General features: G+C 43.2%; 1 protein-coding gene across 3 annotated transcripts in view; it reads right to left on the minus strand.

The window, feature by feature from the left end:
- The window catches only part of LOC106566935 (mediator of RNA polymerase II transcription subunit 13-like), a 158,274-nt gene that overhangs the window by 23,891 nt on the left and 108,165 nt on the right, over positions 1-26,218 (minus strand). For all 3 annotated transcript variants that reach the window (XM_014135556.3, XM_014135564.3, XM_014135550.3), the window contains exon 5: positions 1,901-2,046. In XM_014135556.3, the coding sequence (XP_013991031.1) occupies positions 1,901-2,046 (146 nt within the window). The remainder of the gene's footprint in view (positions 1-1,900; positions 2,047-26,218) is intronic.

Consider the following 26,218-nt stretch of genomic DNA (forward strand, 5'->3'; position numbering starts at 1 on the left):
CAGACACATAGATAGGTAGAAGTAGACACCCACATAGATAGGTAGAAGTAGAGACAGACACATAGATAGGTAGAAGTAGACACCCACATAGATAGGTAGAAGTAGAGACAGACACATAGATAGGTAGAAGTAGACACCCACATAGATAGGTAGAAGTAGAGACAGGCACATACATAGGTAGCAGTAGAGACAGACACATAGATAGGTAGCAGTAGAGACAGACACATAGATAGGTAGAAGTAGAGACAGACACATAGATAGGTAGCAGTAGAGACAGACACATACATAGGTAGCAGTAGAGACAGACACATAGATAGGTAGCAGTAGAGACAGACACATAGATAGGTAGAAGTAGAGACAGACACATAGATAGGTAGCAGTAGAGACAGACATAGATAGGTAGCAGTAGAGACAGACACATAGATAGGTAGAAGTAGAGACAGACACATAGATAGGTAGAAGTAGAGACAGACACATAGATAGGTAGAAGTAGAGACAGGCACATACATAGGTAGCAGTAGAGACGGACACATACATAGGCAGCAGTAGAGACAGACACATAGATAGGTAGCAGTAGAGACAGACACATAGATAGGTAGCAGTAGAGACAGACACATAGATAGGTAGCAGTAGAGACAGACACATAGATAGGTAGCAGTAGAGACAGACACATAGATAGGTAGAAGTAGAGACAGACACATAGATAGGTAGCAGTAGAGACAGACACATACATAGGTAGCAGTAGAGACAGACACATAGATAGGTAGAAGTAGAGACAGACACATATATAGGTAGAAGTAGAGACAGACACATACATAGGTAGCAGTAGAGACAGACACATAGATAGGTAGCAGTAGAGACAGACACATAGATAGGTAGCAGTAGAGACAGACACATAGATAGGTAGCAGTAGAGACACCCACATAGATAGGTAGCAGTAGAGACAGACACATAGATAGGTAGAAGTAGAGACAGACACAAGGATAGGTAGAAGTAGAGATAGACACATAGATAGGTAGCAGTAGAGACAGACACATACATAGGTAGAAGTAGAGACAGACACATAGATAGGTAGCAGTAGAGACACCCACATAGATAGGTAGAAGTAGAGACAGACTCATAGATAGGTAGAAGTAGAGACAGACTCATAGATAGGTAGAAGTAGAGACAGACACATAGATAGGTAGAAGTAGAGACAGACACATAGATAGGTAGAAGTAGAGACAGACACATACATAGGTAGAAGTAGAGACAGACACATAGATAGGTAGAAGTAGAGACAGACACATAGATAGGTAGCAGTAGAGACAGACACATAGATAGGTAGCAGTAGAGACAGACACATAGATAGGTAGAAGTAGAGACAGACACATAGATAGGTAGAAGTAGAGACAGACACATAGATAGGTAGAAGTAGAGACAGACACATAGATAGGTAGCAGTAGAGACAGACATAGATAGGTAGAAGTAGAGACAGACACATAGATAGGTAGCAGTAGAGACAGACACATACATAGGCAGCAGTAGAGACAGACACATAGATAGGTAGCAGTAGAGACAGACACATAGATAAGTAGAAGTAGAGACAGACACATAGATAGGTAGCAGTAGAGACAGACACATAGATAAGTAGAAGTAGAGACAGACACATAGATAGGCAGAAGTAGAGACAGACACATAGATAGGCAGAAGTAGAGACAGACACATAGATAAGTAGATATAATAGAATAGACAGTCAGAGAGAGGGGCACAGAGGTGCAGTATATCAGAAAGGACCACTGTCATGTTCACATTCAGAGACTTGATAATACACATAGTTATGACATTGATGCTCAGGTTAAAACAGAGGCGGGTAAAGACACGTCTCTTACGTCTCTCTGTTACCCTGGGTGTTTCTCACCTTGTACGGGGGCTGAGGAGGTCTGGGCCAGGCGGATGTGGTCATCAGTGATGTGGTAGGCAGGCTGGTGTTGGGCAATCTCTACGCTGGTGCACACATTACTCTCCCCATGCAGGAAGAAGGTGAAGGAGCACGATAGGTGCTCACTGTAGAGACAGAGAGAGAGAGAGACACAGAGACAATGTCAGTCATATACATTCTCTATGCAGTAAAGACTTGTCACTGCAGAGAGAGAGAGACAATATATAGACAACATTTCTGGCACTCTGCACTAAGTTGCTGTTATACCATGTAGTTACTATGGTAACAGGGATGCCATTAGCTCCCCATGGTAACTACTGATTAGTAATCGTGAGCTGCAAATTTGTACATACTGTAAATGAGAAAACAGACTTAATGTGTCTTTGAAAATACAAAGCTTCTCATAAAATCAAATAAGCTTATCGTTCGTCTTCCAACATATACTGTAGGTCCTTATTGCAGGAATACATCCTAATTTCTCTATGATTGATTAAAGTGACATAATGTTTATGTATGGCTTCTACTCTTTACTTTACTTCTTGGTGCAGTTTATTACGGTGGTCTTCGTTTTATCACACATGTAATAGCTAACCCATTATTGTGATCTATAACTGAGGGTGGGCAGGACATCATTAACCACCAGATGTTAATGATGTGCATTTTGAATCTATAAACCCCATCGCCTGTCTGGCCAGGCTTATAAACCAGCAGACAATAAACTCAGCATGTAATCTCCATGTGATTACCGTGCTGCCTAGTGCCTATGCAATATCTCTGTACCCTGAAGAAACTGGCCTATGTTAGAGCCGTAATGGATCATCAATTCAATACAGTGGCCAATTCCAAAGCCACACACGGGCTGTTTTGGAATAGAACTACTGATAATATCTGAGGGTATGTTGTTCACTGTTGATGTGGCCTGAAGATGGCGCTGAGTGATTGGGGAGAGAGACCAGCTTCTTAGCTACATAAACATTCCTCAAGCTCACCAAGAAAAACATACCATCATAACAGCAGACAGTTCCAGCACTGCTATCCAGACTCACACACTGACACACACACTGACACACACACACAAACACACACACTTCCTGATGTTCCCGCTGCTGCATCAGGCCATGAAACTCAAACTGGCTTCTGTTCTACAGTACTACATCTCCCATCTCAATAATTTAGATCTCTACAGCACATGTAATATATATATATATATATCTTTTTTTTTTTTTATAAAAAAATCTATGTCGCTCCCCTCCACCCCCTTACTTAGCGCCACATGAAGAGCTATTTATAGCTGTGAGGGGTGCCTTCGGGGATAGTCTGTAGTGAAGAGTCCAGTCCAGCCCACCAACAACATACACACACACACACACACACACACTCACACACACACACACACACACACACACACACACACACACACACACACACACACACACACACACACACACACACACAAATGCACATATTCAGCCAAGTTGGACCTACTGTATGAAAAGCATGTGTTGTTGTCTGACGCTGCCTCCCTATGGTGACTTTGCATCACTGCCCAGTGTGAACCCATCCATATGAGTGGACAACAGGCCTTTGGGATACAGTCATGTAGAAAATAATGCAATAAGATTAAAGTTGTTCCCTACCGTAGGGAACAGAATAATGTAAGAATGACAGTATGATTGGACGGTTTCCTAAACTTCAAAATTGTCAGCTCCAGTTAAAATATTTATATTTTCTATGAGGCCAAATTAAACAATTCCTTAAGACAAAATGTTTCTCTATTTGTATTGTTCCCCTTAGTTTCACACACTGAAAATGCTTTATCAACCAATCATAAGTACAATCTATAACTTTGACAACTGTCTTCTGATACACTTTCTATCACTTCTGGAGAGTCTCCACTTGCGCTGCCACTATACACTTTTAATAAGCCATGTGTAAGGAGCTCCCACAATTTCCTCCTCACATTGGTCATTCTATTTACTCAACAGTCAAGCCCCCTATTTATACTCAAGCAGGAGACAATCTCCTGGGGTGCTCATTTTTTTTTACGAGAGCTGCCTACAAAAACACACATTAGTCCTTTCCATGACTCCCCCATGACCCTTTCTCCAGAACACAGTCAGAGCAGGAGAGGGAGGGAAATCTCCATGAAAAATGTTCCGACATAATAAAATCACCACCCAGCTCACTAGCTGGCTTCTCCCCTCCCTCCTTGTCTGTACTGAGCGAGTGGAACATCCAGCAGTCAGAACGCTGGCTGAGTCTTTTCATATTTCAACAGTGTGGCAGGGAGTACTGAGCTGAAAGTCGACAGTGCAGACTGACAGGCTAACAGCACTGTGGGTTTACCTTGGTATAGTTTACCTTGGTATAGTTTACCTTGGTAAATCTACTAGAGCACATACAATGGTTATACTGTTCCAAATAATTATGTCCACAATATAGGGCATGATAACAGTATTGACAATGTACTGTAGGTAATCACAACAATTATAATATAATGTTTTGCTCCATTTCAGGCAACAACACAGACTGAGTATGTTTACATGCACAGTAATATTTCGATATTAAACTGATTGTGGCAGTAGGCAGATTATGCAATAGTCATGTAAACACCTTAGTCTGTTTAGCTTAATCCAAGTAAGGTCATAATCGAAGTAAGCATACACTGATTAAAACACTGTCACGATTGTGTGTAGGAACGGACCAAGGCGCAGCGTGAATATCGTTCCACATATTTTATAATAATGTGAAACTATGCTAGACATACAAATAAACAAAAACAACAAACCGTGACGACAGCGGGGAAACATGCACTAACTCAAAATAATCTCCCACAAACAAAGATGGGAAAAACAACTACTTATGATCCCCAATTAGAGACAACAATGACCAGCTGCCTCTAATTGCGGATCATCCAAAAAAAAACAACATAGAAAAACAGAAACTAGAACCAAACAACATAGAAAAATAAAACTAGAATAAACCCCCCTGTCACGCCCTGACCTACTCTACCATAGAAAATAAGAGCTCTCTATGGTCAGGACATGACAAACACAAGGTTTTCTGAGCAGTCTTTCAAATTATTAGGACATGTAAACACCTTTACCTTTTATAGCAGTGGGCTAAATCAGGGTCTACTTTGAAACAAAAGTATACACCTCACACACATGGTTATGGGCTTAAAAAAAGAAGACGCCGAAACACGACCCTGCCAAGCCACACTGTTTCTTGACACACTGCTCGCTTAACCCGGAAGTCAGTCGCACCAATGTGTCGGAGGAAACAGCGTATACCTGGCGACCGAAGTCAGCGTGCATCCCATCACAAGGAGTCGCTAGAGCGCAATGGGACAAGGACATCCCGGCCGGCCAAACCCTCCCCTAACCTGGACGATGTCAGGCCAATTGTGCGCCGCCTCATGGGTCTCCCGGCCGCAGCCGGCTGGGATCGAACTGTAGTGACGCCTCCATCACTGTGATGCAGTGCCTTAGACCGGGAGGCCCGCATGTACAGTGCCTTGCAAAAGTATTCATCCCCCTTGGTGTTTTTCCTATTTTGTTGCATTACAACCTGTAAAGTGAAGTGAAATGAGAAAAATAACCTGTTTCAAAAAATGTAAAAATAAAAAACATTTAACAGAAAAGTGGTGCGTGATTATGTATTCAGCCCCTTTGCTATGAAGCACCTAAATAAGATCTGGTGCAACCAATTACCTTCAAAGTCACATAATTAGTTAAATAAAGTCCACCTGTGTGCAATCTAAGTGTCACATGATCTGTTACATGATCTCAGTATATATACACATCTGTACTGAAAGTCCCCAGAGTCTGCAACATCACTAAGCAAGGGACACCACCAAGCAAGCGGCACCATGAAGACCAAGGAGCTCTCCAAACAGGTCATGGACAAAGTTGTGGAGAAGTACAGATCAGGTTTGGGTTATGAAAAAATATCAGAAACTTTAAACATCCCACGGAGCACCATTAAATCCATTATTAAAAAATGGAAAGAATATGGCACCACAACAAACCTGCCAAGAGAGGGCCACCCACCAAAATCCAAAAACCAGGCAAGGAGGGCATTAATCAGAGAGGCAACAAAGAGACCAAAGATAACCCTGAAGGGGCTACAAAGCTCCACAGCGGAGATTGGAGTATCTGTCTATAGGACCACTTTCAGCCGTACACTCCACAGAGCTGGGCTTTACGGAAGAGTGGCCAGAAAAAAGCCATTGCTTAAAGAAAAAAAAAATAAGCAAACTTGTTTGGTGTTCACTAGAAGGCATGTGGGAGACTCCCCAAACACATGGAAGAAGGTACTCTGGTCAGATGAGACTAAAATTGACCTTTTTGGCCTTCAAGGAAAATGCTATGTCTGGCGCAAACCCAAAACCTCTCATAACCCCAAGAACACCATTCCCACAGTGAAGCATGGTGGTGGCAGCATCATGCTGTGGGGATGTTTTTCATCGGCAGGGACCGGGAAACTGGTCAGGAATGATGGATGGCGCTAAATACAGGGAAATTCTTGAGGGAACCCTGTTTCAGTCATCCAGAGATTTGAGACTGGGACAGAGGTTCACCTTCCAGCAGGACAATGACCCTAAGCATACTGCTAAAGCAACACTTGAGTGGTTTAAGGGGAAACATTTAAATGTCTTGGAATGGCCTAGTCAAAGCCCAGACCGCAATCCATTTGAGAATATATGGTATGACTTAAAGATTGCTGTACACCAGCGGAACCCATCCAACTTGAAGGAGCTGGAGCAGTTTTGCATGGAAGAATGGGAAAAAATCCCAGTGGCTAGATGTGCCAAGCTTATAGAGACATACCCCAAGAGACTTGCAGCTGTAATTGCTGCAAAAGGTGGCTCTACAAAGTATTGACTTTTGGGGGGGGGAATAGTTACGCACACTCAAGTTTTCATTTTTTTGGTATTATTTCTTGTTTGTTTCACAAGAAAAAATATTTTGCATCTTAAAAGTGATAGACATGTTGTGTAAATCAAATTATACGAACCCCCCCCCCAAAAAATATATTTTAATTCCAGGTTGTAAGGCTACAAAATAGGAAAAATGCCAAGGGGGTGAATACTTTTGCAAGCCACTGTAAATGTTTTAATCAAACTATTATATTACAGTTTTTTTCAATTGCTAACATGCATTGGTCAAAACTGAAGTCACAATGTCAAAACCCTTCACACAGTCAGCGAAATAGAAGTGTATGTGAACCAAACTGTGAATCATTTTTCATTGCTTTCACACAAAATGCATTCAATGACCACAATCTCCGAAAACCATGAACACTTTTCTCATTCATACTCCGCCACCTGCAAAACTATATACAGTGAGGGAAAAAAGTATTTGATCCCCTGCTGATTTTGTACGTTTGCCCACTGACAAAGAAATGATCAGTCTATCATTTTAATGGTAGGTTTAGTTGAACAGTGAGAGACAGAATAACAACAAAAAAATCCAGAAAAACGCATGTCGGCCATGCCGATTAATTGGTCGACCTCTAGCTAGAACCCATTTCTCAATACTTAGGTCACTTTTTCAAAACTATTCACACAGTGAGCACAACAGCAGTCTATGTGGGCTAAACTGTGGATCATTTCTCATTGCTTTGGCACAAAATGCACTCAATGAATACATCTTTCAAATGTCATGAATTCACAACCACCAGCAAAACTCTATGTACCTACAGGTCAATTTGCACATGTTTACATACTCTCTTCAAAACTGTTAAACTTAAGTTCAAAACCTAACATAACACAAAATTGAATAAGACAGCAATTTGCTACATTTCTACAGTAATACCGTATTGAAATATATTTCAAGTAAAAAAATCAGTTAGACCAACCACAGCTGATACCCATTGTAGCTGAACACCTACCCAGGTGTTAGTCTTTCAATTTCATTACCGTCTATACAAAAGGGGACATCTTAGGTATAGTGCTGTACTGTAATGTAAACATGGACCCAGCCAGAGAGAGAGAAGTGGCTGACAGAGGAAGAAGAGTGGCTGGGAGAGGGAGAGGAGTACGGTGGAAGAGGACAGAGGAAGATCAAGAGCTGTAGTACAAATGAGATTAGGGCTACTATAATTGATCATGTAATAAATCACGGTCTATCAATGAGAGAGGCTGGTCTGAGAGTGCAGCCAAATCTGCAACGCTCAAAAGTGGCATCAATTTTGAGAAATTTCCGGCAAAAAAACAGATAAGATGTGCATTCTGCAATGGCATCTGACTGAACTGCACATTACAGAAGTAAATTGAGCAAAGCCTCTAAACCCACTTGTGTGTAATTGTTTTTGTATTCCTGCTTAGGACCCAACAGTTACCTCCCACAGGCGGGAGAGGTAGGATTCTCACTGCTGTGCAGGAAACTGCAATAGTTGATATGGTCATCAGAAACAATGGCATAAAACTCACAGAGATTCGGGACAGAGTGTTGGCAGACAACATTACATTTGGAAATATTCACAATGTAAGCATAACAAATATTTCTAGAGTCCTGAAACAACATCAAGTCAGGATGAAGCAGTTGTACACTGTCCCCTTCGAGAGGAACTCTGAACGAGTCAAGTAACTCAGGAACCAATATGTCCAGGTAAGATGACTATAAAATACAGAACTGGTTATGAACAAAACCAAACAGGGCAGAGGCACACAATGGCATGTTTTTAGGTATAATGTAAACTACCGTAATAGCCTAACTCTTATGTTGTTAGTGTTGTTAGTGTTGTTTAGGTCATTGTTTTATGAGTGACAGTGTGTGCTTGTTGGGTGACAACCTTTGATAGTGTTATGGAATAATGAGTTGATTTGAGACATGTATGAAGTGTTTTGGTAGTTTTAGTGCATTTTGGATGTGAAATGAACTGCTGTGCCAAGCTGAAAGTTGGCTAGGAGAACTGTGTGAAGAGTTTTGAAAAAGTGACAAAAGTACAAAATTATTATGAAATGGGTCCTAGCAATTGTAAAAAAAAACCTGTAGTTTGGAAACATGGATCAAGGAAGACAGGTTGTTGGGGAAAGAAGAGTGGCAGGGAGAGGGAGAATGCGTGGAGGACAAAGGAGAGGAAGACCAAGAGCGGTGGTCTCTGATGAGATAAGGGCCACAATTATTGACCATGTTGTAAACCATGGTCTCGCTTCGAGAGAGGCCGGTTTAAGGGTGCAACCATATCTGCAGCGTTCACAACAGTTGCATCAATATGTCACGTCCTGACCAGCAGAGGGCGTATTGCTTAGTCTTGGTCAGGATGTGGCAGGTGGTTTGTTTGTTTAATGTTGTGTTGGTGATTGGGACTTCCAATTGAAGGCAGGTGTGTATAGTTGCCTTTGATTGGAAGTCCTATATAGGTGTGTGTGTTTGTCTTTGGGGTGGTGGGGAATTGTTCTTGCACTGCGTTTTTGTATGCCTGTAAGACTGTTCCTGTCGTGTGCATTGTTTTCCAGTGGATGCTTTACTCCTTTTTTGAATTAAAACATGAGCATCCACAATCCCGCTGCGCCTTGGTCCTTCTCTCTCACATACGACATATTCGCCGAAGAGTACGACATATTCGGTGACACAATAGTACGAATTCTCCGACAAAACAACAGGTGAGATGTGCATCCTTCAATGATAATCAAACTACATATTACAGTACAATACAGTATGTTCACATTTTTACATGTACTGACATTTTGAAATATATTGATTGTTTTGTGTTTTTCAGTAGGATCCAAAGCTTGCCTCCCACAGGAGGGAGAGGCAGAATATTATCAGATGCCATTGCCGTTGTTGACATGGTAATTGGAAACAATACAATAAAACTGCGGAAAATTCAGGATGGAGTGCTGGCAGACAATATCACTTTTGGGAATGTGAATACGGTCAACACAACGACAATTGCCAGAGTCCTAGAGAAACATAAAATAAGGATGAAGCAGTTGTACACTGTAACCTTTGAGAGAAACGGTGAACGTGTGAAAGAACTCTGGTATCAATATGTCCAGGTAAGATGTCTGTTCAATAACCAAACAGGGTACATACACAGCAATGCATGATGTAAAGTACTGTTAAACTGTGGATTTACTGTATTTTACAGAGTAATGGAGATGGAAGCCAGGCAAACTGCACATGCATTCATCTTTGTGGATGAAGTTGGATTCAACCTGGCAAAAACACGCCGCAGGGGAAGAAATGTGATTGGACAGAGAGCAACCGTGGATGTCCCAGGCCAGAGAGGCGCTAACATCACAATGTGTGCAGCACTGTCCAATGATGGTTCGCTGTTACACAAACCACTCATTGGCCCCTACAATACAGAGAGGCTCATTTACTTTATGGATGACCTGCATAATCGTCTTGTGCCAGCGGTGGAGAGAGGGGCAAGAAACTCCCCTACCTTCATTGTGGTGTGGGATAATGTGGCATTCCACCACTCTGATGCAGTCACAGACTGGTTAGCTGCACATCCCAGGATGTCAGTACTCTTCCTGCCTCCATACTCCCCCTTCCTAAACCCAATAGAGGGTTTTTCTCTGTGTGGAGGTGGAAGGTTTATGACCAGATGTCCTTACAGGATGCCATGAATGCGGGGTGTGAAGACACTTCTCATGAAGACTGCCAGGGTTGAATTAGACATTCCTGAAGACACTTTCCAAGATGCATCGCCAGATGTGATGTTGATGAGAATTTGTGGCCAAATGCAGGAGAGAGGGAGAACTAGAATCCTCACAGTACTGTACAGTATGAATGATTATACTACACATGTTGATGAGAATTAGAACCCTCACAGTACTGTACAGTATGAGTGATTATACTATACATGTTGATGAGAATTAGAACCCTCACAGTACTGTACAGTATGAATGATTATACTATACATGTTGATGAGGATTAGAACCCTCACAGTACTGTACAGTATGAATGATTATACTATACATGTTGATGAGAACTAGAACCCTCACAGTACTGTACAGTATGAGTGATTATACTGTACATGTTGATGAGAACTAGAACCCTCACAGTACTGTACAGTATGAGTGATTATACTGTACATGTTGATGAGAACTAGAACCCTCACAGTACTGTACAGTATGAGTGATTATACTGTACATGTTGATGAGAACTAGAACCCTCACAGTACTGTACAGTATGAGTGATTATACTGTACATGTTGATGAGAACTAGAACCCTCACAGTACTGTACAGTATGAGTGATTATACTGTACATGTTGATGAGAACTAGAACCCTCACAGTACTGTACAGTATGAGTGATTATACTGTACATGTTGATGAGAACAAGAACCCTCACAGTACTGTACAGTATGAGTGATTATACTATACATGTTGATTATGTTGATTATGTTGATTAATCAAAAGAAATCAGCCAAGACCACAGGAAATAAATTTGTAGACCTCCACAAGTCTGGTTCATCCCTGGGAGCAATTTCCAAACGCCTGAAGGTACCACGTTCATCTGTACAAACAATAGTACGCAAGTATAAACACCATGGGACCACGCAGCCGTCATACCGCTCAGGAAGGAGACATGTTCTGTCTCCTAGAGATGAACGTACTTTGGTGCGATAAGTGCAAATCAATCACAGAACAACAGCAAAGGACCTTGTGAAGATGCTGGAGGAAACAGGTACAAAAGTATCTAAATCCACAGTAAAACGAGTCCTATATCGACATAACCTGAGTGGCCGCTCAGCAAGGAAGAAGCCACTGCTCCAAAACCACCATAAAAAAAGCCAGACTATTGTTTACAACTGCACATGGGGACAAAGATCATGCTTTTTGGAGAAATGTCCTCTGGTCTGATGAAACAAAAATATAACTGTTTAGCCATAATGACCATCGTTATGTTTGGAGGAAAAAGGGGGAAGCTTGCAAGCCGAAGAACCCCATCCCAACTGGGGTGGCAGCATCATGTTGTGGGGGTGCTTTGCTGCAGGAGGGACTGGTGCACTTCACAAAATAGATGGCATCATGAGGCAGGAAAATTATGTGGATATATTGAAGCAACATCTCAAGACATTTGCTTGGTCGCAAATGGGTCTTCCAAATGGACAATGACTCAAGCATACTTCCAAAGTTGTGGTAAAATGGCTTAAGGACAACAAAGTCAAGGTATTGGAGTGGCCATCACAAAGCCCTGTCCTCAATCACATAGAAAATTTGTCAGCAGAACTGAAAAAGCGTGTGCGAGCAAGGAGGCCTACAAACCTGACTCAGTTACACCAGCTCTATCAGCAGGAATGGGCCAAAATTCACCCAACTTATTGTGGGAAGCGTTTGACCCAAGTTAAACAATTTAAAGGCAATGCTACCAAATACTAATTGAGTGTATGTAAACTTCTGACCCACTGGGAATATGAAAGAAATAAAACCTGAAATAAATCATTCTCTCTACTATTATTCTGACATTTCACATTCTTAAAATAAAGTGGTGATCCTAACTGACCTAAAACAGGGCATTTTTACAAGGATTAATTGTCAGGAATTGTGAAAAACTGAGTGTAAATTTATTTGGCTAAAGTGTATGTAAACTTCCGACTTCAACTGTTTGTGAAAAACAAACTTCAAACTTCATAATTTATGTAATGCTCCCTGTTGTTAGTGTTTTTTAGGTCAGTGTGTTATGAGTGACAATGTATGCTTCTGAGTGAGAGTTGTTGCCAGTGTTATGGTCGAACAAGCTTATTTTGAGACATGTGAAGTGTTTTGGTGGTTTACTGAGTTTTGGAGGTGAGATAAACTCTTTGGCCAAGATGTATGTTGGAAATGGAGACTGTGTGAAGAGTTTTGAAAAAGTGGCTTCAGTATTGACCGATGCTTGTTAGCAATTGAAAAAAAACTGTAATCGGACTATCCAAAACAATCGCATTGTTGCGTGTATGTAACCGTACTCACTGACAAGATGAAAATGGCACTTGACTGACCACATGAGGATCTACAAAAACAGAGGGTCATACAAACAGTGAGATTGATGCAGCCTGTCCTTCGCAAATGGCATTTTTCTGCACAGTAAGCGTGTGTGTGTGTCAGTGTGTGTGGACATTGGGTTCCTGCCTCCTAGGGGGTGCTTAGGCAGTGCTGTGTGCCATACAATGCTCAGTGGCAGGCAGGCCAGCAGGCTAGGTGGAGATGTGCTGTTTGCTGAATGAGCTGGGTACTAATAAATGAACAGGAGTGATGGTGGAGCCTAGCCCCGGGGCTGACAACACTGGAGGTAGAGAGAGGGGGGAGAGAGCGAAGAGAGTGGCGAGGAAGTGACAGCAGCAAGGAGAGAAAGAGAGAGCTAGAGAGAGGAGAGAGAGAAAGAGGAGAGAGGGGGAGGTGAATAATTCAGCGCCACACACTCTCAGATTCCTCCACACTTAATGCTGAGATCACAGCCAGGTTTAATGGCTTGGTACTGAGCACAATTAATGCTTTTATGCTCAAATCAATCACACACTGCAGAGCAGGAGAGAACCCATACACAGTCACAGTCACTCCATCTACTGTGTGTGTGTGTGTGTGTGTGTGTGTGTGTGTGTGTGTGTGTGTGTGTGTGTGTGCGTGCGTGCGTGCGTGCGTGCGTGCGTGCGTGCGTGTGTGCGTGCGTGCATGCATCTGTGAGTGTGTATGTGTGTGTGCCCACATGTATTTGTGTTACCTAAGAGCCCTACATATCACAGCAAGGTTGTTTGAACACATGTACGTATGATTCAATGCATACACCGAGCATGGCTTTGTTCTGTACGAGAGCCACTGGTGATGTCTACGAGGTGACAACATTTGTTCCTGTGTCAATGGCACCACACTGAGCAGCCTGCCACACAACATGGACCAGCACCACTGGGGGGTCTGAATAATGGTGAGTGAGAGAGAGAGAGAGAGGAGAGAGAGAGAGAGAGAGAGAGAGAGAGAGTAATGAGATTTTGTGTTCTGGCTAGATTTCATTATCCACACTCATATGCATACTAAGCACACCACGTGCATTTATACAGACTAGCGAAAATGTGAATCTCCATGCGATGATCCCCACTAATCTGTTCCACCACTTCACTGACCCGACTTTGTCTCTCCGCACCGCTGCTGAATCTCAATTGTGAATTATCTTAATCTGTCTGGGTGATAATGACTGTTACTAGACGAACGGGCAGCTCCAATCTGCTCTGACCTCTTTACAGACTAACAGAACAAGGCTGACGCCTGTAGCGTGACACTGACCAATAGGAAGACCCTCTGTCTCCTCTCCCATCCTTTCCCAAACGCCTCTCATTTTAACCAGGAGATCAGGAGAATGCAGCCACCCAGCCCTACATTATTAATTGGCTGCCTGGTGGGTGGCCTTAGCCTTTGTTGCTGCTAGCTAGCACAATGTTAGCGCTTAAACAGAGAGCCATCAATTTATATGGCTGCTGCTGTTGAATAAGGTAACTCCTGGTTCAAGGACAAACTATTGTACATGTCATGCACATGCACAGTACACATACTGGTCCTTTTAAATGATGAAAGCACCACACAATGATATCAATTGGAAATAATGTTTTTAGTGATCAGCGTTGTAGATAGACATAGTGCAAATTTGACCAACATACATTATTATATGCTCCATATAATACAACACAGGAACCAGGGGCTTAAGGAAAGTCTCTGTAGATGGTAAATAGCCTACAGTCAACAGATCTCAGAAAGCTAGACAGACTTTACCTACACATTTGAGAGCATAGCTAGCCATACAAAGAGCATACAGTGGCTGCTGTGCTGGTGTATATAAAGCCTTTATTTCTATTGATCCCCTCTCTCTCCTCAGTGACCGAGGTGTTTACATGGCGCTATTTCAATCACAGAGGATAAAGGAAATGTTTCCCTCTGCTGTTTGTAAGTCAATAAATGGGCCTATTAAAGGATTGTGAGTTTGGAGGAGGGGAGGTAGGGGGGTGGGGAGGTAGGGAGGTGGAGAGGGAGGGTGAGTGGTGGGGAGGTGGAGAGGTGAGGAGGTAGGGAGGTGGTGAGGTGAGGTGGTAGGGAGAAGGGGAGGTGAGGAGGTGGGGAGGAAGGGAGGTGAGGAGGTAGGGAGGTGGGGAGGGGGGAGGTGAGGGGGTGGGGTGGGGAGGTAGGGAGGTGGTGAGGTGAGGAGGTAGGGAGAAGGGGAGGTGAGGAGGTGGGGAGGTGAGGAGGTAGGGAGGTGGGGAGGTGAGGAGGTGGTGAGATGAAGAGGTGGGGAGGTGAGGAGGTGGGAAGGTGGGGAGGTGAGGAGGTGGGAAGGTGAGGAGGTGAGGAGGTGGGGAGGTGGGGAGGTGGGAGGTGGGGAGAGGGGGAGGTGAGGAGGTGGGCAGCTGGGGGACAATGAGGGCGCGATAGGAAAAATAAATAAATATGAGACAGGAGAAAATTTGAAGTATATTCCTAACTGACAATTATTAGCAACATTTTGTATGTAAGCAATTCTACCAGAATATCAGGTAGAATTGAAACAGTTCTGACCCCAACCCTGATGGTGTCAAAAACAAGTCTAGCATTATCACAGGTCACTAACATGTGGTATTGTTCCATTCCCCAGTAGTGTTGTTGTTCAGCTGAACAGTAATATGTCTGTGAGTCACCATGATGAATTGAGCCACTCAGAAATAAATCTGTGTGTGTTTTCTAGGATACTTTCATCCCACCAATTACAATGCTGATGTGAACCACAATGATTTAACCTGATCACATACAAATGAACAGAAACAGTAAATAACTGCGGATGCCATTACTATCATTCCTAAGCAGTAGTATGTACTGTAACAGGCTGGTTGGTAAATGACTGGCAGAAAAAGGCGTAGTATGTTCTCGGCTTCTTTCCCTTCACGCTCTTCAGTTTACTTCCACTTGAAAGGGGCAAAACTGAGCAGTATCCCATGAAGAAAGCCCAGCGGTTAAAAGGAGGGAAACTTCTTGTGAAGTGACTGAGCCACTCAACCATACCCTACAAGTCAATTGCCATGGAAACCATTGGATGCACACGCCTGCGCTGCACCAGGAGCCATACACAAATGTGTGCAAACACAAACACACACACCTTAGCCAGGTTCAGCTCAGAGCAAGCCCTCCTCATCCCTTAGCAGTGGGCCACAATCACTGAGGCTTCAGAGCAGTCAAACCAGTAGAATGAACTGCCAGTGATCTGTTCCATCCTCTCAGCCACACGCAATGGGAAACAATTAACACGCCACTCTGAGATGCATCTCTCCGGATGTGAAGGTGGGGGGGAGATAGAGGGGAGGGAGGGAGAGAGCGGGAGAGAAGAAAGTGGGGAAAAGAAGGGGAGGGAGAGGTCTCCTTTATTTGACTTTCCTGAGGTAACGGAGTGACCTTGTGATGTAGCCTGACACCAAATGTCCGTTGCCAGGGAGATGGCTAATGTCTCAATGTCATTGGCTCGCTCCTGGCCGAGGGGAGAGGGGAGTGAGGGAAGCCATCCAGATAGCCTCACACTAGGAGCACACACTCACATACATACTAGAGGTCGACCGATTAATCGGAAAGGCCGATTAATTGGGGCCAATTTCAAGTTTTCATAACAATCAGTAATCGGCATTTTTGGACACCAGTTATGGCCGATTACATTGCACTCCACGAGGAGACTACATGGCAGGCTGACTACCTGTTATGCGAGTGCAGCAAGGAGCCAAGGTAAGGTGCTAGCTAGCTTTAAACTTATCTTTTAAAAAACAATCAATCTTAACATAATCACTAGTTAACTACAGATGGTTGATGATATTACTAGTTTATCTAGCTTGTCCTGCGTTGCATATAATCGATGCGGTGCCTGTTAATTTATCATCGAATCACAGCCTACTTCGCCAAACGGGTGATTTAACAAGCACATTCGCGAAAAAAGCACCGTCGTTGCACCAATGTACCTAACCATAAACATCAACGCCTTTCTTTAAAATCAATACACAAGTATATATTTTTAAACCTGCATATTTAGTTAATATTGCTTGCTAACATTAATTTCTTTTAACTAGGGAAATTGTGTCACTTCTCTTGCGTTCAGGGTATATGCAGCAGTTTGGGCCGCCTGGCTCGTTGCGAACTGTGTGAAGAACATTTCTTCCTAACAAAGGCCGTAATTAATTTGCCAGAATTTTACATAATTATGACATAACATTGAAGGTTGTGCAATGTAAGAGCAATATTTAGACTTAGGGATGCCACCCATTAGATAAAATACGGAACGGTTCCGTATTTCACTGAAAGAATAAACGTTTTGTTTTCGAAATGACCGTTTCCGGATTTGACCATATTAATGACCTAAGGCTCGTATTTCTGTGTGTTATTACATTAGAATTAAGTCTATGATTTGATAGAGCAGTCTGACTGAGTGGTGGTAGGCACCAGCAGGCTCATAAGCATTCATTCAAACAGCACTTTCCTGCATTTGCCAGCAGCTCTTCGCTGTGCTTGAAGCATTGCGCTGTTTATGACTTCAAGCCTATCAACTCCCGAAATTAGGCTGGCAATACTAAAGTACCTATTAGAACAGCCAATAGTCAAAGGTATATGAAATACAAATGGTATAGAGAGAAATAGTCCTATAATAACTACAACCTAAAACTTCTTACCTGGGAATATTGAAGACTCATGTTAAAAGGAACCACCAGCTTTCATATGTTCTGAGCAAGGAACTTAAACGTTAGCTTTTTTACATGGCACATATTGCACTATTACTTTCTTCTCAAACACTTTGTTTTGCATTATTTCAACCAAATTGAACATGTTTCATTGTTTATTTGAGACTAAATTGATGTTATTGATGTATTATATTAAGTTAAAATAAGTGTTCATTCAGTATTGTTGTAATTGTCATTATTACAAATATATATATAAAAATCGTCCGATGAATCGGTATCGGCTTTTTTTTGGTCCTCCAATAATCGGTATCGGCGTTGAAAAATCATAATCGGTCGACCTCTAATACATACACAAACACCATGTGCATGCAATATACACACACACCAATATTCATACACACATTTGCAGTGTTGGTATGCAAAGAAAATGAATTATCTCTCACACTACAAAAGTACCTAAAAAGCGTAATTCTTTGTCTGGCACATATCAACAGACAGTGAGTTGAGAGGACCAGAGAATAGCACTGAATCATGAATATACAGATGTAGGATCTTAATTTGATCACCCTTGTTGCAGGAGAACTTTCCTACAATGCAGGAAATGTAAAACTAGTAGTGTATTTTAGGTTTTAAAAGGCTTCTGAAGTTTGTGATTTCCACTTTGATATTTCAGAAATGTTCCTAAGAAAAATGTATCAAACCCTACAAAAATCTCCATTAATTATAATGCACATAATAATTCACATTTTCTGATGATGCAGGATTCTTTTCCTGCTGTAGCAAACTGACTCAAATTAAGATCCTACATCTGTATTGTACAGTGTCTGTATGCATGAGCATATGGACAGAAAATAATGCATATGAATGAAGGTAGTGCAGCTGAATAAATGTCTATGTTTAGCATGCGTAGAGTACAGGAGAGGAGGAGAAGCACTGCTGCCACTTCAATACACTGCAATCATTCAGCTGTCTCTGGTAATGCTTCATTTATTTGTATTTTTTTACTCTCCTCTTTCTTCATCTCTCCCTCCCTCCCTTTCTCTTCCTCTCTCTCCTTGATCTCACTCCCTCTCTCTTCTTTCTCTCTCTCCCTTTTCTCTCTCTCTCTCTCTCTCTCTCTCTCTCTCTCTCTCTCTCTCTCTCTCTCTCTCTCGATCCCTCTCCCTCGCTCTCTCTTGCTCCCTCAGCATCTGATGCAATCCGTAACCAACACACAGTCTCTTCCTGGCTCTCAGACACAAAGAGAGGGAAGAGTAGGAAAAGAGGGAGCGTGTGCCGTCTAAAGGGAGGGGGGCATCTCTTCATAGATGTGCCAATCCTCCTCATGCCCAAGGGGCACACGGGAATGAACACCAGAGACTGACAAAGCCAGCGCTAAGGCACGGAACAAGGGCAGACAGGTGGATACAGCCCATTAGCGCCCCCTATGAGACAGAGAGGGGATAGCGCTTCTTAATGGAAATACATACAGGACAAGGCAGTGAAGGCACAAAGGAGGCAGCACCAGTGGCATGATGTCACTGGTAACTGGGCTCTGTGAAGGCTGACCTCTGTGAATTGTGTTGTGGGTTGGTCATGTCAAGTGTGTGTGCGTGTGTGTATGTGTGTGTGGGGGGGTAGTGTGTGCATGTTTGTTCAGTGTGAGTGTGCATTTGCTTCTTTGCACGTCTTTGTTCAATTGTGTGTGATCACGATTAAGATTGAATGTGTGAGTACATCTACACATGTCTGTTTGTGTTTGTGTCCGTGTGTCTGTCTGTCTGGGTGTTGAGGAATGATGCTGTATTTTCCCAACTTCCTCTCTCTCTCTGTCTCTCTCTCTCGCTCTCTCTCTTTCTCCATCTCTATCCCTCTCTCTCTTTCTCCATCTCTATACCTCTCTCTCTCTCTCTCTCTCCATCTCTATCTCTCTCTCTCTAGCTCACACTATCTCTATCCCTCTCTCTCTCTCTCTCTCTCTCTCTCTCTCTCTCTGTCTCTCTCTCTCCCCAGAGCAGTCTGTTCAATAATTCACAGGGAGGCAGTGGGGGCAGGCTTGGCAGGGGGTGCACCAGCTGACAGTGTGCACAGACAAAGCTGTCAAACTGGAGAAGAATCAGGTGGGTGCCACAGGGGCAAGTCCCTCTTCCCTCACATACTGTAGGACCCCCTCTCACACACAGCAGGCGGTTCCAGCACTGCTCTCCAGATTCACACACACACACACACACACACACACTGGCCTCTCAAAGCCCAGCATGGGGGCTAGCCAAATCTGGTCTCTCTGGGAAAGTCCTGCACTCTTGAAGCCCCAGCCCAGTCTCCCCGAGTCTCAGCAAGACACGCAGCCCCCCCCCCACTTCCACCACCACTTCCATACACACCCCCAGCCTCACAACCCTCTCCTTATATCTCTAAGGAGTGTCAAGAGGGGGGTCACATTTATCCAACCCCCACAACTCCACTCCTCTTTCAAAGCAGAGGGGCCATGATGTTCTATAGGGACTACAGTCTAGTGGTTTATCCCTCTCCACTTAAAACAGACACATCATCATCACACAGCAGCAGGAACACACAGATTCCATCACTGGAACTCAACACATCTACCATTCCCCTTGTTCAGGACAGTTTCCTCTCCTCCTCCTTCTCACTTCTTCACTCACTCGCTCCTGCTTCAGCACTCCTTCAGAGTGACAGAGTTTCTCCTCTCTGTCCTCCAGCTCTTCCCTGAGTGGCGGCACGCAAGCGTTTTTCTTTTCTATTTCCCTCTCTCCTCCTCCCTCTTCTCCTCCTCAGGTCTCTCCTCTCTCCTTCCTCCCTCTTCTCCTCCTCAGTTCTCTCCTCTCTCCTCCTCCCTCTTGTCCTCCTCAGTTCTCTCCTCTCTCCTCCTCCCTCTTCTCCTCCTCAGTTCTCTCCTCTCTCCTCCTCCCTCTTCTCCTCCTCAGTTCTCTCCTCTCTCCCTCCTCCCTCTTCTCCTCCTCAGTTCTCTCCTCTCTCCCTCCTCCCTCTTCTCCTCCTCAGTTCTCTCCTCTCTCCTCCTCCCTCTTGTCCTCCTCAGTTCTCTCCTCTCTCCTCCTCCCTCTTCTCCTCCTCAGTTCTCTCCTCTCTCCTCCTCCCTCTTCTCCTCCTCAGTTCTCTCCTCTCTCCTCCTCCCTCTTCTCCTCCTCAGTTCTCTCCTCTCTCCCTCCTCCCTCTTGTCCTCCTCAGTTCTCTCCTCTCTCCTCCTCCCTCTTCTCCTCCTCAGTTCTCTCCTCTCTCCCTCCTCCCTCTTGTCCTCCTCAGTTCTCTCCTCTCTCCTCCTCCCTCTTCTCCTCCTCAGTTCTCTCCTCTCTCCCTGCTCCCTCTTCTCCTCCTCAGTTCTCTCCTCTCTCCCTCCTCCCTCTTCTCCTCCTCAGTTCTCTCCTCTCTCCCTCCTCCCTCTTGTCCTCCTCAGTTCTCTCATCTCTCCCTCCCTCCTCCCTCTTCTCCTCCTCAGTTCTCTCCTCTCTCCCTCCCACTTCTCCTCCTCAGTTCTCTCCTCTCTCCCTCCCACTTCTCCTCCTCAGTGCTCTTCTCTCTCCTCCTCCGCACTTTGCATCAACACTTGAGCTGACTGATCTCTCAACGACTCCCCTTTCTCTCCCTCTTCCTTCCTTTCTATCTCTCTTTCTCTCCCTCTCATAATTTTTTCTCTACGCAGTCAAAGCAAAGACAATGCCGTCTTAATAGGCAAATTAATTAGCACGCTGCAAACTCATTAAAAATTGAAGCAAACTGTGGCACAATGAAGACAATGTTCACACTAAACGCAGCTCAGAAGACGACATGATTTAGAGAAGACATCGCATCCATGACAGTTTAGGACGCCCACACACTTTAATTGTGATTGCTTGGTAGAGCTGCCGTAGCTCAAACGACGACGAAGCAACGGCAGTGTTATTTAGTGAGACTTCTTTTCTCGTTTGGTTAGAGGAGGCTCTAAAAGCGCTACGACAAACAGAGGCTGAGTAGTGGGCTTATGTTTTTATGCACCCGTGTCTTTTTGTTATCTGCCTTCTCTCCTCTCTCTCTAGTTCCTATTTCCTGCATGCTGTGTCCTAACCTAGGAACGAGTTACACTTGATTCCTTCAACACCTTTGGAATTGTGCCACAGCGGGCATCTTCATTGCTGGCTGGAATCGCCACAGCTACATAGGAGAGGATCTCACTCCTAAAAACACATTTGGCTTACTAGATATGGAGAGGTTCTCAACTTTCTCAAAATGTAACTCAATGTATTTGCATAATTGGAACTAATTAACAACTTAAGATATGTCATGATTCTCTCTATATTACAATATTTTATATCAATATCAGTATTACAATATTTTTGATGATTCGTGTCTTTGACTTAACTGTTTCCTGTAACCTAGCAGATATTAATATGTCTCTAATTGATGCACAGATGGAATTATATCCAGCTTACTGTACATAGTGGGTATTTTGAAAAACAAACTGCAATAATACACCAAACTCAAGCAAAGCAACAAGTAGAGCTGCATGGCACTTCCACGATAACGGAATTGCGTTGAGACTCAGATTTTACACTTTAAAATGTATGACAAACAAAAACCAGTGATTTTAAAGTTTAACAAACCAACGATATGCACAAGGACTACTTTTAACAATATACACTGAACATTTTACAAAAACACATTACTGTGCAGATGCAAAGTTTAGTGGCAGAAATCTCCTTCAGTTTTTTATATCACCATGTTTCCCAAAACGATCTGCCGCAAATGAAGATTCAAAGATGTCTGCAGAAAGAGTCCGCCATGACATGACACCTTGACTTGGGCTATTGAGCTGGTTCAACTACAGTAAGTGAAGTGGATTTAGACCCGGGAACAGAATTACCGTAGCAGACTATTGAGCTGGTTGAACTACAGTAAGTGAAGTGGATTTAGACCCGGGAACAGAATTACCGTAGCAGACTATTGAGCTGGTTGAACTACAGTAAGTGAAGTGGATTTAGACCCGGGAACAGAATTACCGTAGCAGACTATTGAGCTGGTTCAACTAGAGTAAGTGAAGTGGATTTAGACCCGGGAACAGAATTACCGTAGCAGACTATTGAGCTGGTTCAACTACAGTAAGTGAAGTGGATTTAGACCCGGGAACAGAATTACCGTAGCAGACTATTGAGCTGGTTGAACTACAGTAAGTGAAGTGGATTTAGACCCGGGAACAGAATTACCGTAGCAGACTATTGAGCTGGTTGAACTACAGTAAGTGAAGTGGATTTAGACCCGGGAACAGAATTACCGTAGCAGACTATTGAGCTGGTTCAACTACAGTAAGTGAAGTGGATTTAGACCCGGGAACAGAATTACCGTAGCAGACAATTGAGCTGGTTCAACTACAGTAAGTGAAGTGGATTTAGACCCGGGAACAGAATTACCATAGCAGACTATTGAGCTGGTTGAACTACAGTAAGTGAAGTGGATTTAGACCCGGGAACAGAATTACCGTAGCAGACTATTGAGCTGGTTCAACTACAGTAAGTGAAGTGGATTTAGACCCGGGAACAGAATTACCGTAGCAGAATGACATCATGGCTACCTGATCTGTACTACACTGAAATGTATAATTATGGATATGAATGTCCTTCTCTTCATGTGATGTATCCTAAATAGGTACAAAGGTAGAAATATGCAATATCGTTATTTTGCATATTTGGGAATTATTCTACACGTCACTATTATTGTAATGAGCTCCGACACCAAAGGACCAAATTTGGTTGGTCAGGACAGGACCAAATCTGAGCCAATCATAGACGTCTGTTTCACAAGTTTAGAAATCAAAGTACAAAACAGTAGACAGAGTACAGTACAGTACAGGACAGAACAGTAGACAGCGTACAGTACAGTACAGTACAGAACAGTAGACAGAGTACAGTACAGTTCAGCACAGCACAGAAGACAGAGTACAGTCCAGTACAGTACAGAACAGAACAGTAGACAGAGTACAGTACAGTTCAGTACAGCACAGAACAGAAGACAGAGTACAGTCCAGTACAGTACAGAACAGCAGACAGAGTACAGTACAGAACAGTAGACAAAGTACAGTACAGAACAGTAGACAGAGTACAGTACAGTTCAGTACAGCACAGAACAGAAGACAGAGTACAGTCCAGTACAGTACAGAAAAGTAGACAGTGTACAGTACAGTACAGTACAGAACAGTAGACAGAGTACAGTACAGTTCAGCACAGCACAGAAGACAGAGTACAGTCCAGTACAGTACGACAGAACAGTAGACAGAGTACAGTACAGTTCAGTACAGCACAGAACAGAAGACAGAGTACAGTCCAGTACAGTACAGAACAGCAGACAGAGTACAGTACAGAACAGTAGACAAAGTACAGTACAGAACAGTAGACAGAGTACAGAACAGCACAGAACAGTAGACAGACAGTACAGTACAGTACAGTACAGAACAGCACAGCAGACAGAGTACAGTACAGTACGGTACAGAACAGTAGACAGAGTACAGTACAGCACAGAACAGCACAGTAGAAAGAGTACAAAACAGTACAGCACAGCACAGTACAGTAGACAGAGTAAATTACAGTAAAGTACAGTACATTACAGCACAGAACAGCACAGTAGACAGAGTACAGTACAGTACAGTACAGTAGACAGAGTACAGTACAGCACAGAATAGCACAGTAGAAAGAGTACAGAACAGAAGACAGCGTACAGTACAGTACAGCACAGAACAGTAGACAGAGTACAGTACAGAACAGTAGACACAGTACAGTACAGTACATAACAGTAGACAGAGTACAGTACAGTACAGTACAGTACAGTACAGAACAGTAGATAGAGTACAGTACAGAACAGTAGACAGAGTACAGTACAGTACAGTCGAGTAGACAGAGTACAGTACAGTACAGTACAGTAGACAGAGTACAGAACCTGACAGTAGATAGAGTACAGTACAGCACAGAACAGCACAGTAGACATAGTACAGTACAGTACAGTACAGAACAGTAAACAGAGTTCAGTACAGTACAGTACAGTACAGCAAAGAACAGTAGACAGAGAACAGTACTGTGAAGTAGAGCACAGTAGACAGAGTACAGTACAGTACAGTACAGTAGACAGAATACAGAACAGTACAGAACAGTAGATAGAGTACAGTACAGTACAGTACAGCACAGGACAGAACAGTAGACAGCGAACAGTACAGTACAGTACAGAACAGTAGACAGAGTACAGTACAGTTCAGCACAGCACAGAAGACAGAGTACAGTCCAGTACAGTACAGAACAGAACAGTAGACAGAGTACAGTACAGTTCAGTACAGCACAGAACAGAAGACAGAGTACAGTCCAGTACAGTACAGAACAGCAGACAGAGTACAGTACAGAACAGTAGACAAAGTACAGTACAGTACAGTACAGTACAGCACAGCAGACAGAGTACAGTACAGTACGGTACAGAACAGTAGACAGAGTACAGTACAGCACAGAACAGCACAGTAGAAAGAGTACAAAACAGTACAGCACAGCACAGTACAGTAGACAGAGTAAATTACAGTAAAGTACAGTACATTACAGCACAGAACAGCACAGTAGACAGAGTACAGTACAGTACAGTATAGTAGACAGTGTACAGTACAGCACAGAATAGCACAGTAGAAAGAGTACAGTACAGTACAGAACAGAAGACAGCGTACAGTACAGTACAGCACAGAACAGTAGACAGAGTACAGTACAGAACAGTAGACACAGTACAGTACAGTACATAACAGTAGACAGAGTACAGTACAGTACAGTACAGTACAGTACAGAACAGTAGATAGTGTACAGTACAGAACAGTAGACAGAGTACAGTACAGTACAGTCAAGTAGACAGAGTACAGTACAGTAGACAGAGTACAGAACCTGACAGTAGATAGAGTACAGTACAGCACAGAACAGCACAGTAGACATAGTACAGTACAGTACAGTACAGAACAGTAAACAGAGTTCAGTACAGTACAGTACAGTACAGCAAAGAACAGTAGACAGAGAACAGTACTGTGAAGTAGAGCACAGTAGACAGAGTACAGTACAGTACAGTACAGTAGACAGAATACAGAACAGTACAGAACAGTAGATAGAGTACAGTACAGTACAGTACAGCACAGGACAGAACAGTAGACAGAGTACAGTACAGCACAGAACAGTACAGAACAGTAGACAGAGCACAGTACAGTACAGAACAGTAGACAGAGTACAGTACAGGACAGAACAGTAGACAGAGTACAGTACAGTACAGCACAGAACAGAACTGTAAACAGAGTACAGTACAGTATAGCACAGAACAGAACTGTAAACAGAATACAGTACAGTACAGAACAGTAGACAGAGTACAGTACAGTACTGTAAAGAACAGTAGACAGAGTACAGTACAGTACAGTAGACAGAGTACAGTAAAGAACAGTAGACAGAGTACAGTAAAGAACAGTAGACAGAGTACAGTACAGTACAGCACAGTAAACAACAGAGCAGTAGACAGAGAACAGAACAGCACAGAACAGTAGACAAGTACAGTACAGTACAGTACAGTACAGTACAGTACAGTAAACAACAGAGCAGTAGACAGAGTACAGAACAGTACAGAACAGTAGACAGAGTACAGTACAGCACAGAACAGTAGACAGAGTACAGTATAGCACAGAACAGTAGACAGAGTA

This window comes from Salmo salar, chromosome 01, assembly GCF_965601325.2.
Source record: "Salmo salar chromosome 01, fSalSal1, whole genome shotgun sequence".
Classification (NCBI taxonomy): Eukaryota; Metazoa; Chordata; class Actinopteri; order Salmoniformes; family Salmonidae; genus Salmo; species Salmo salar.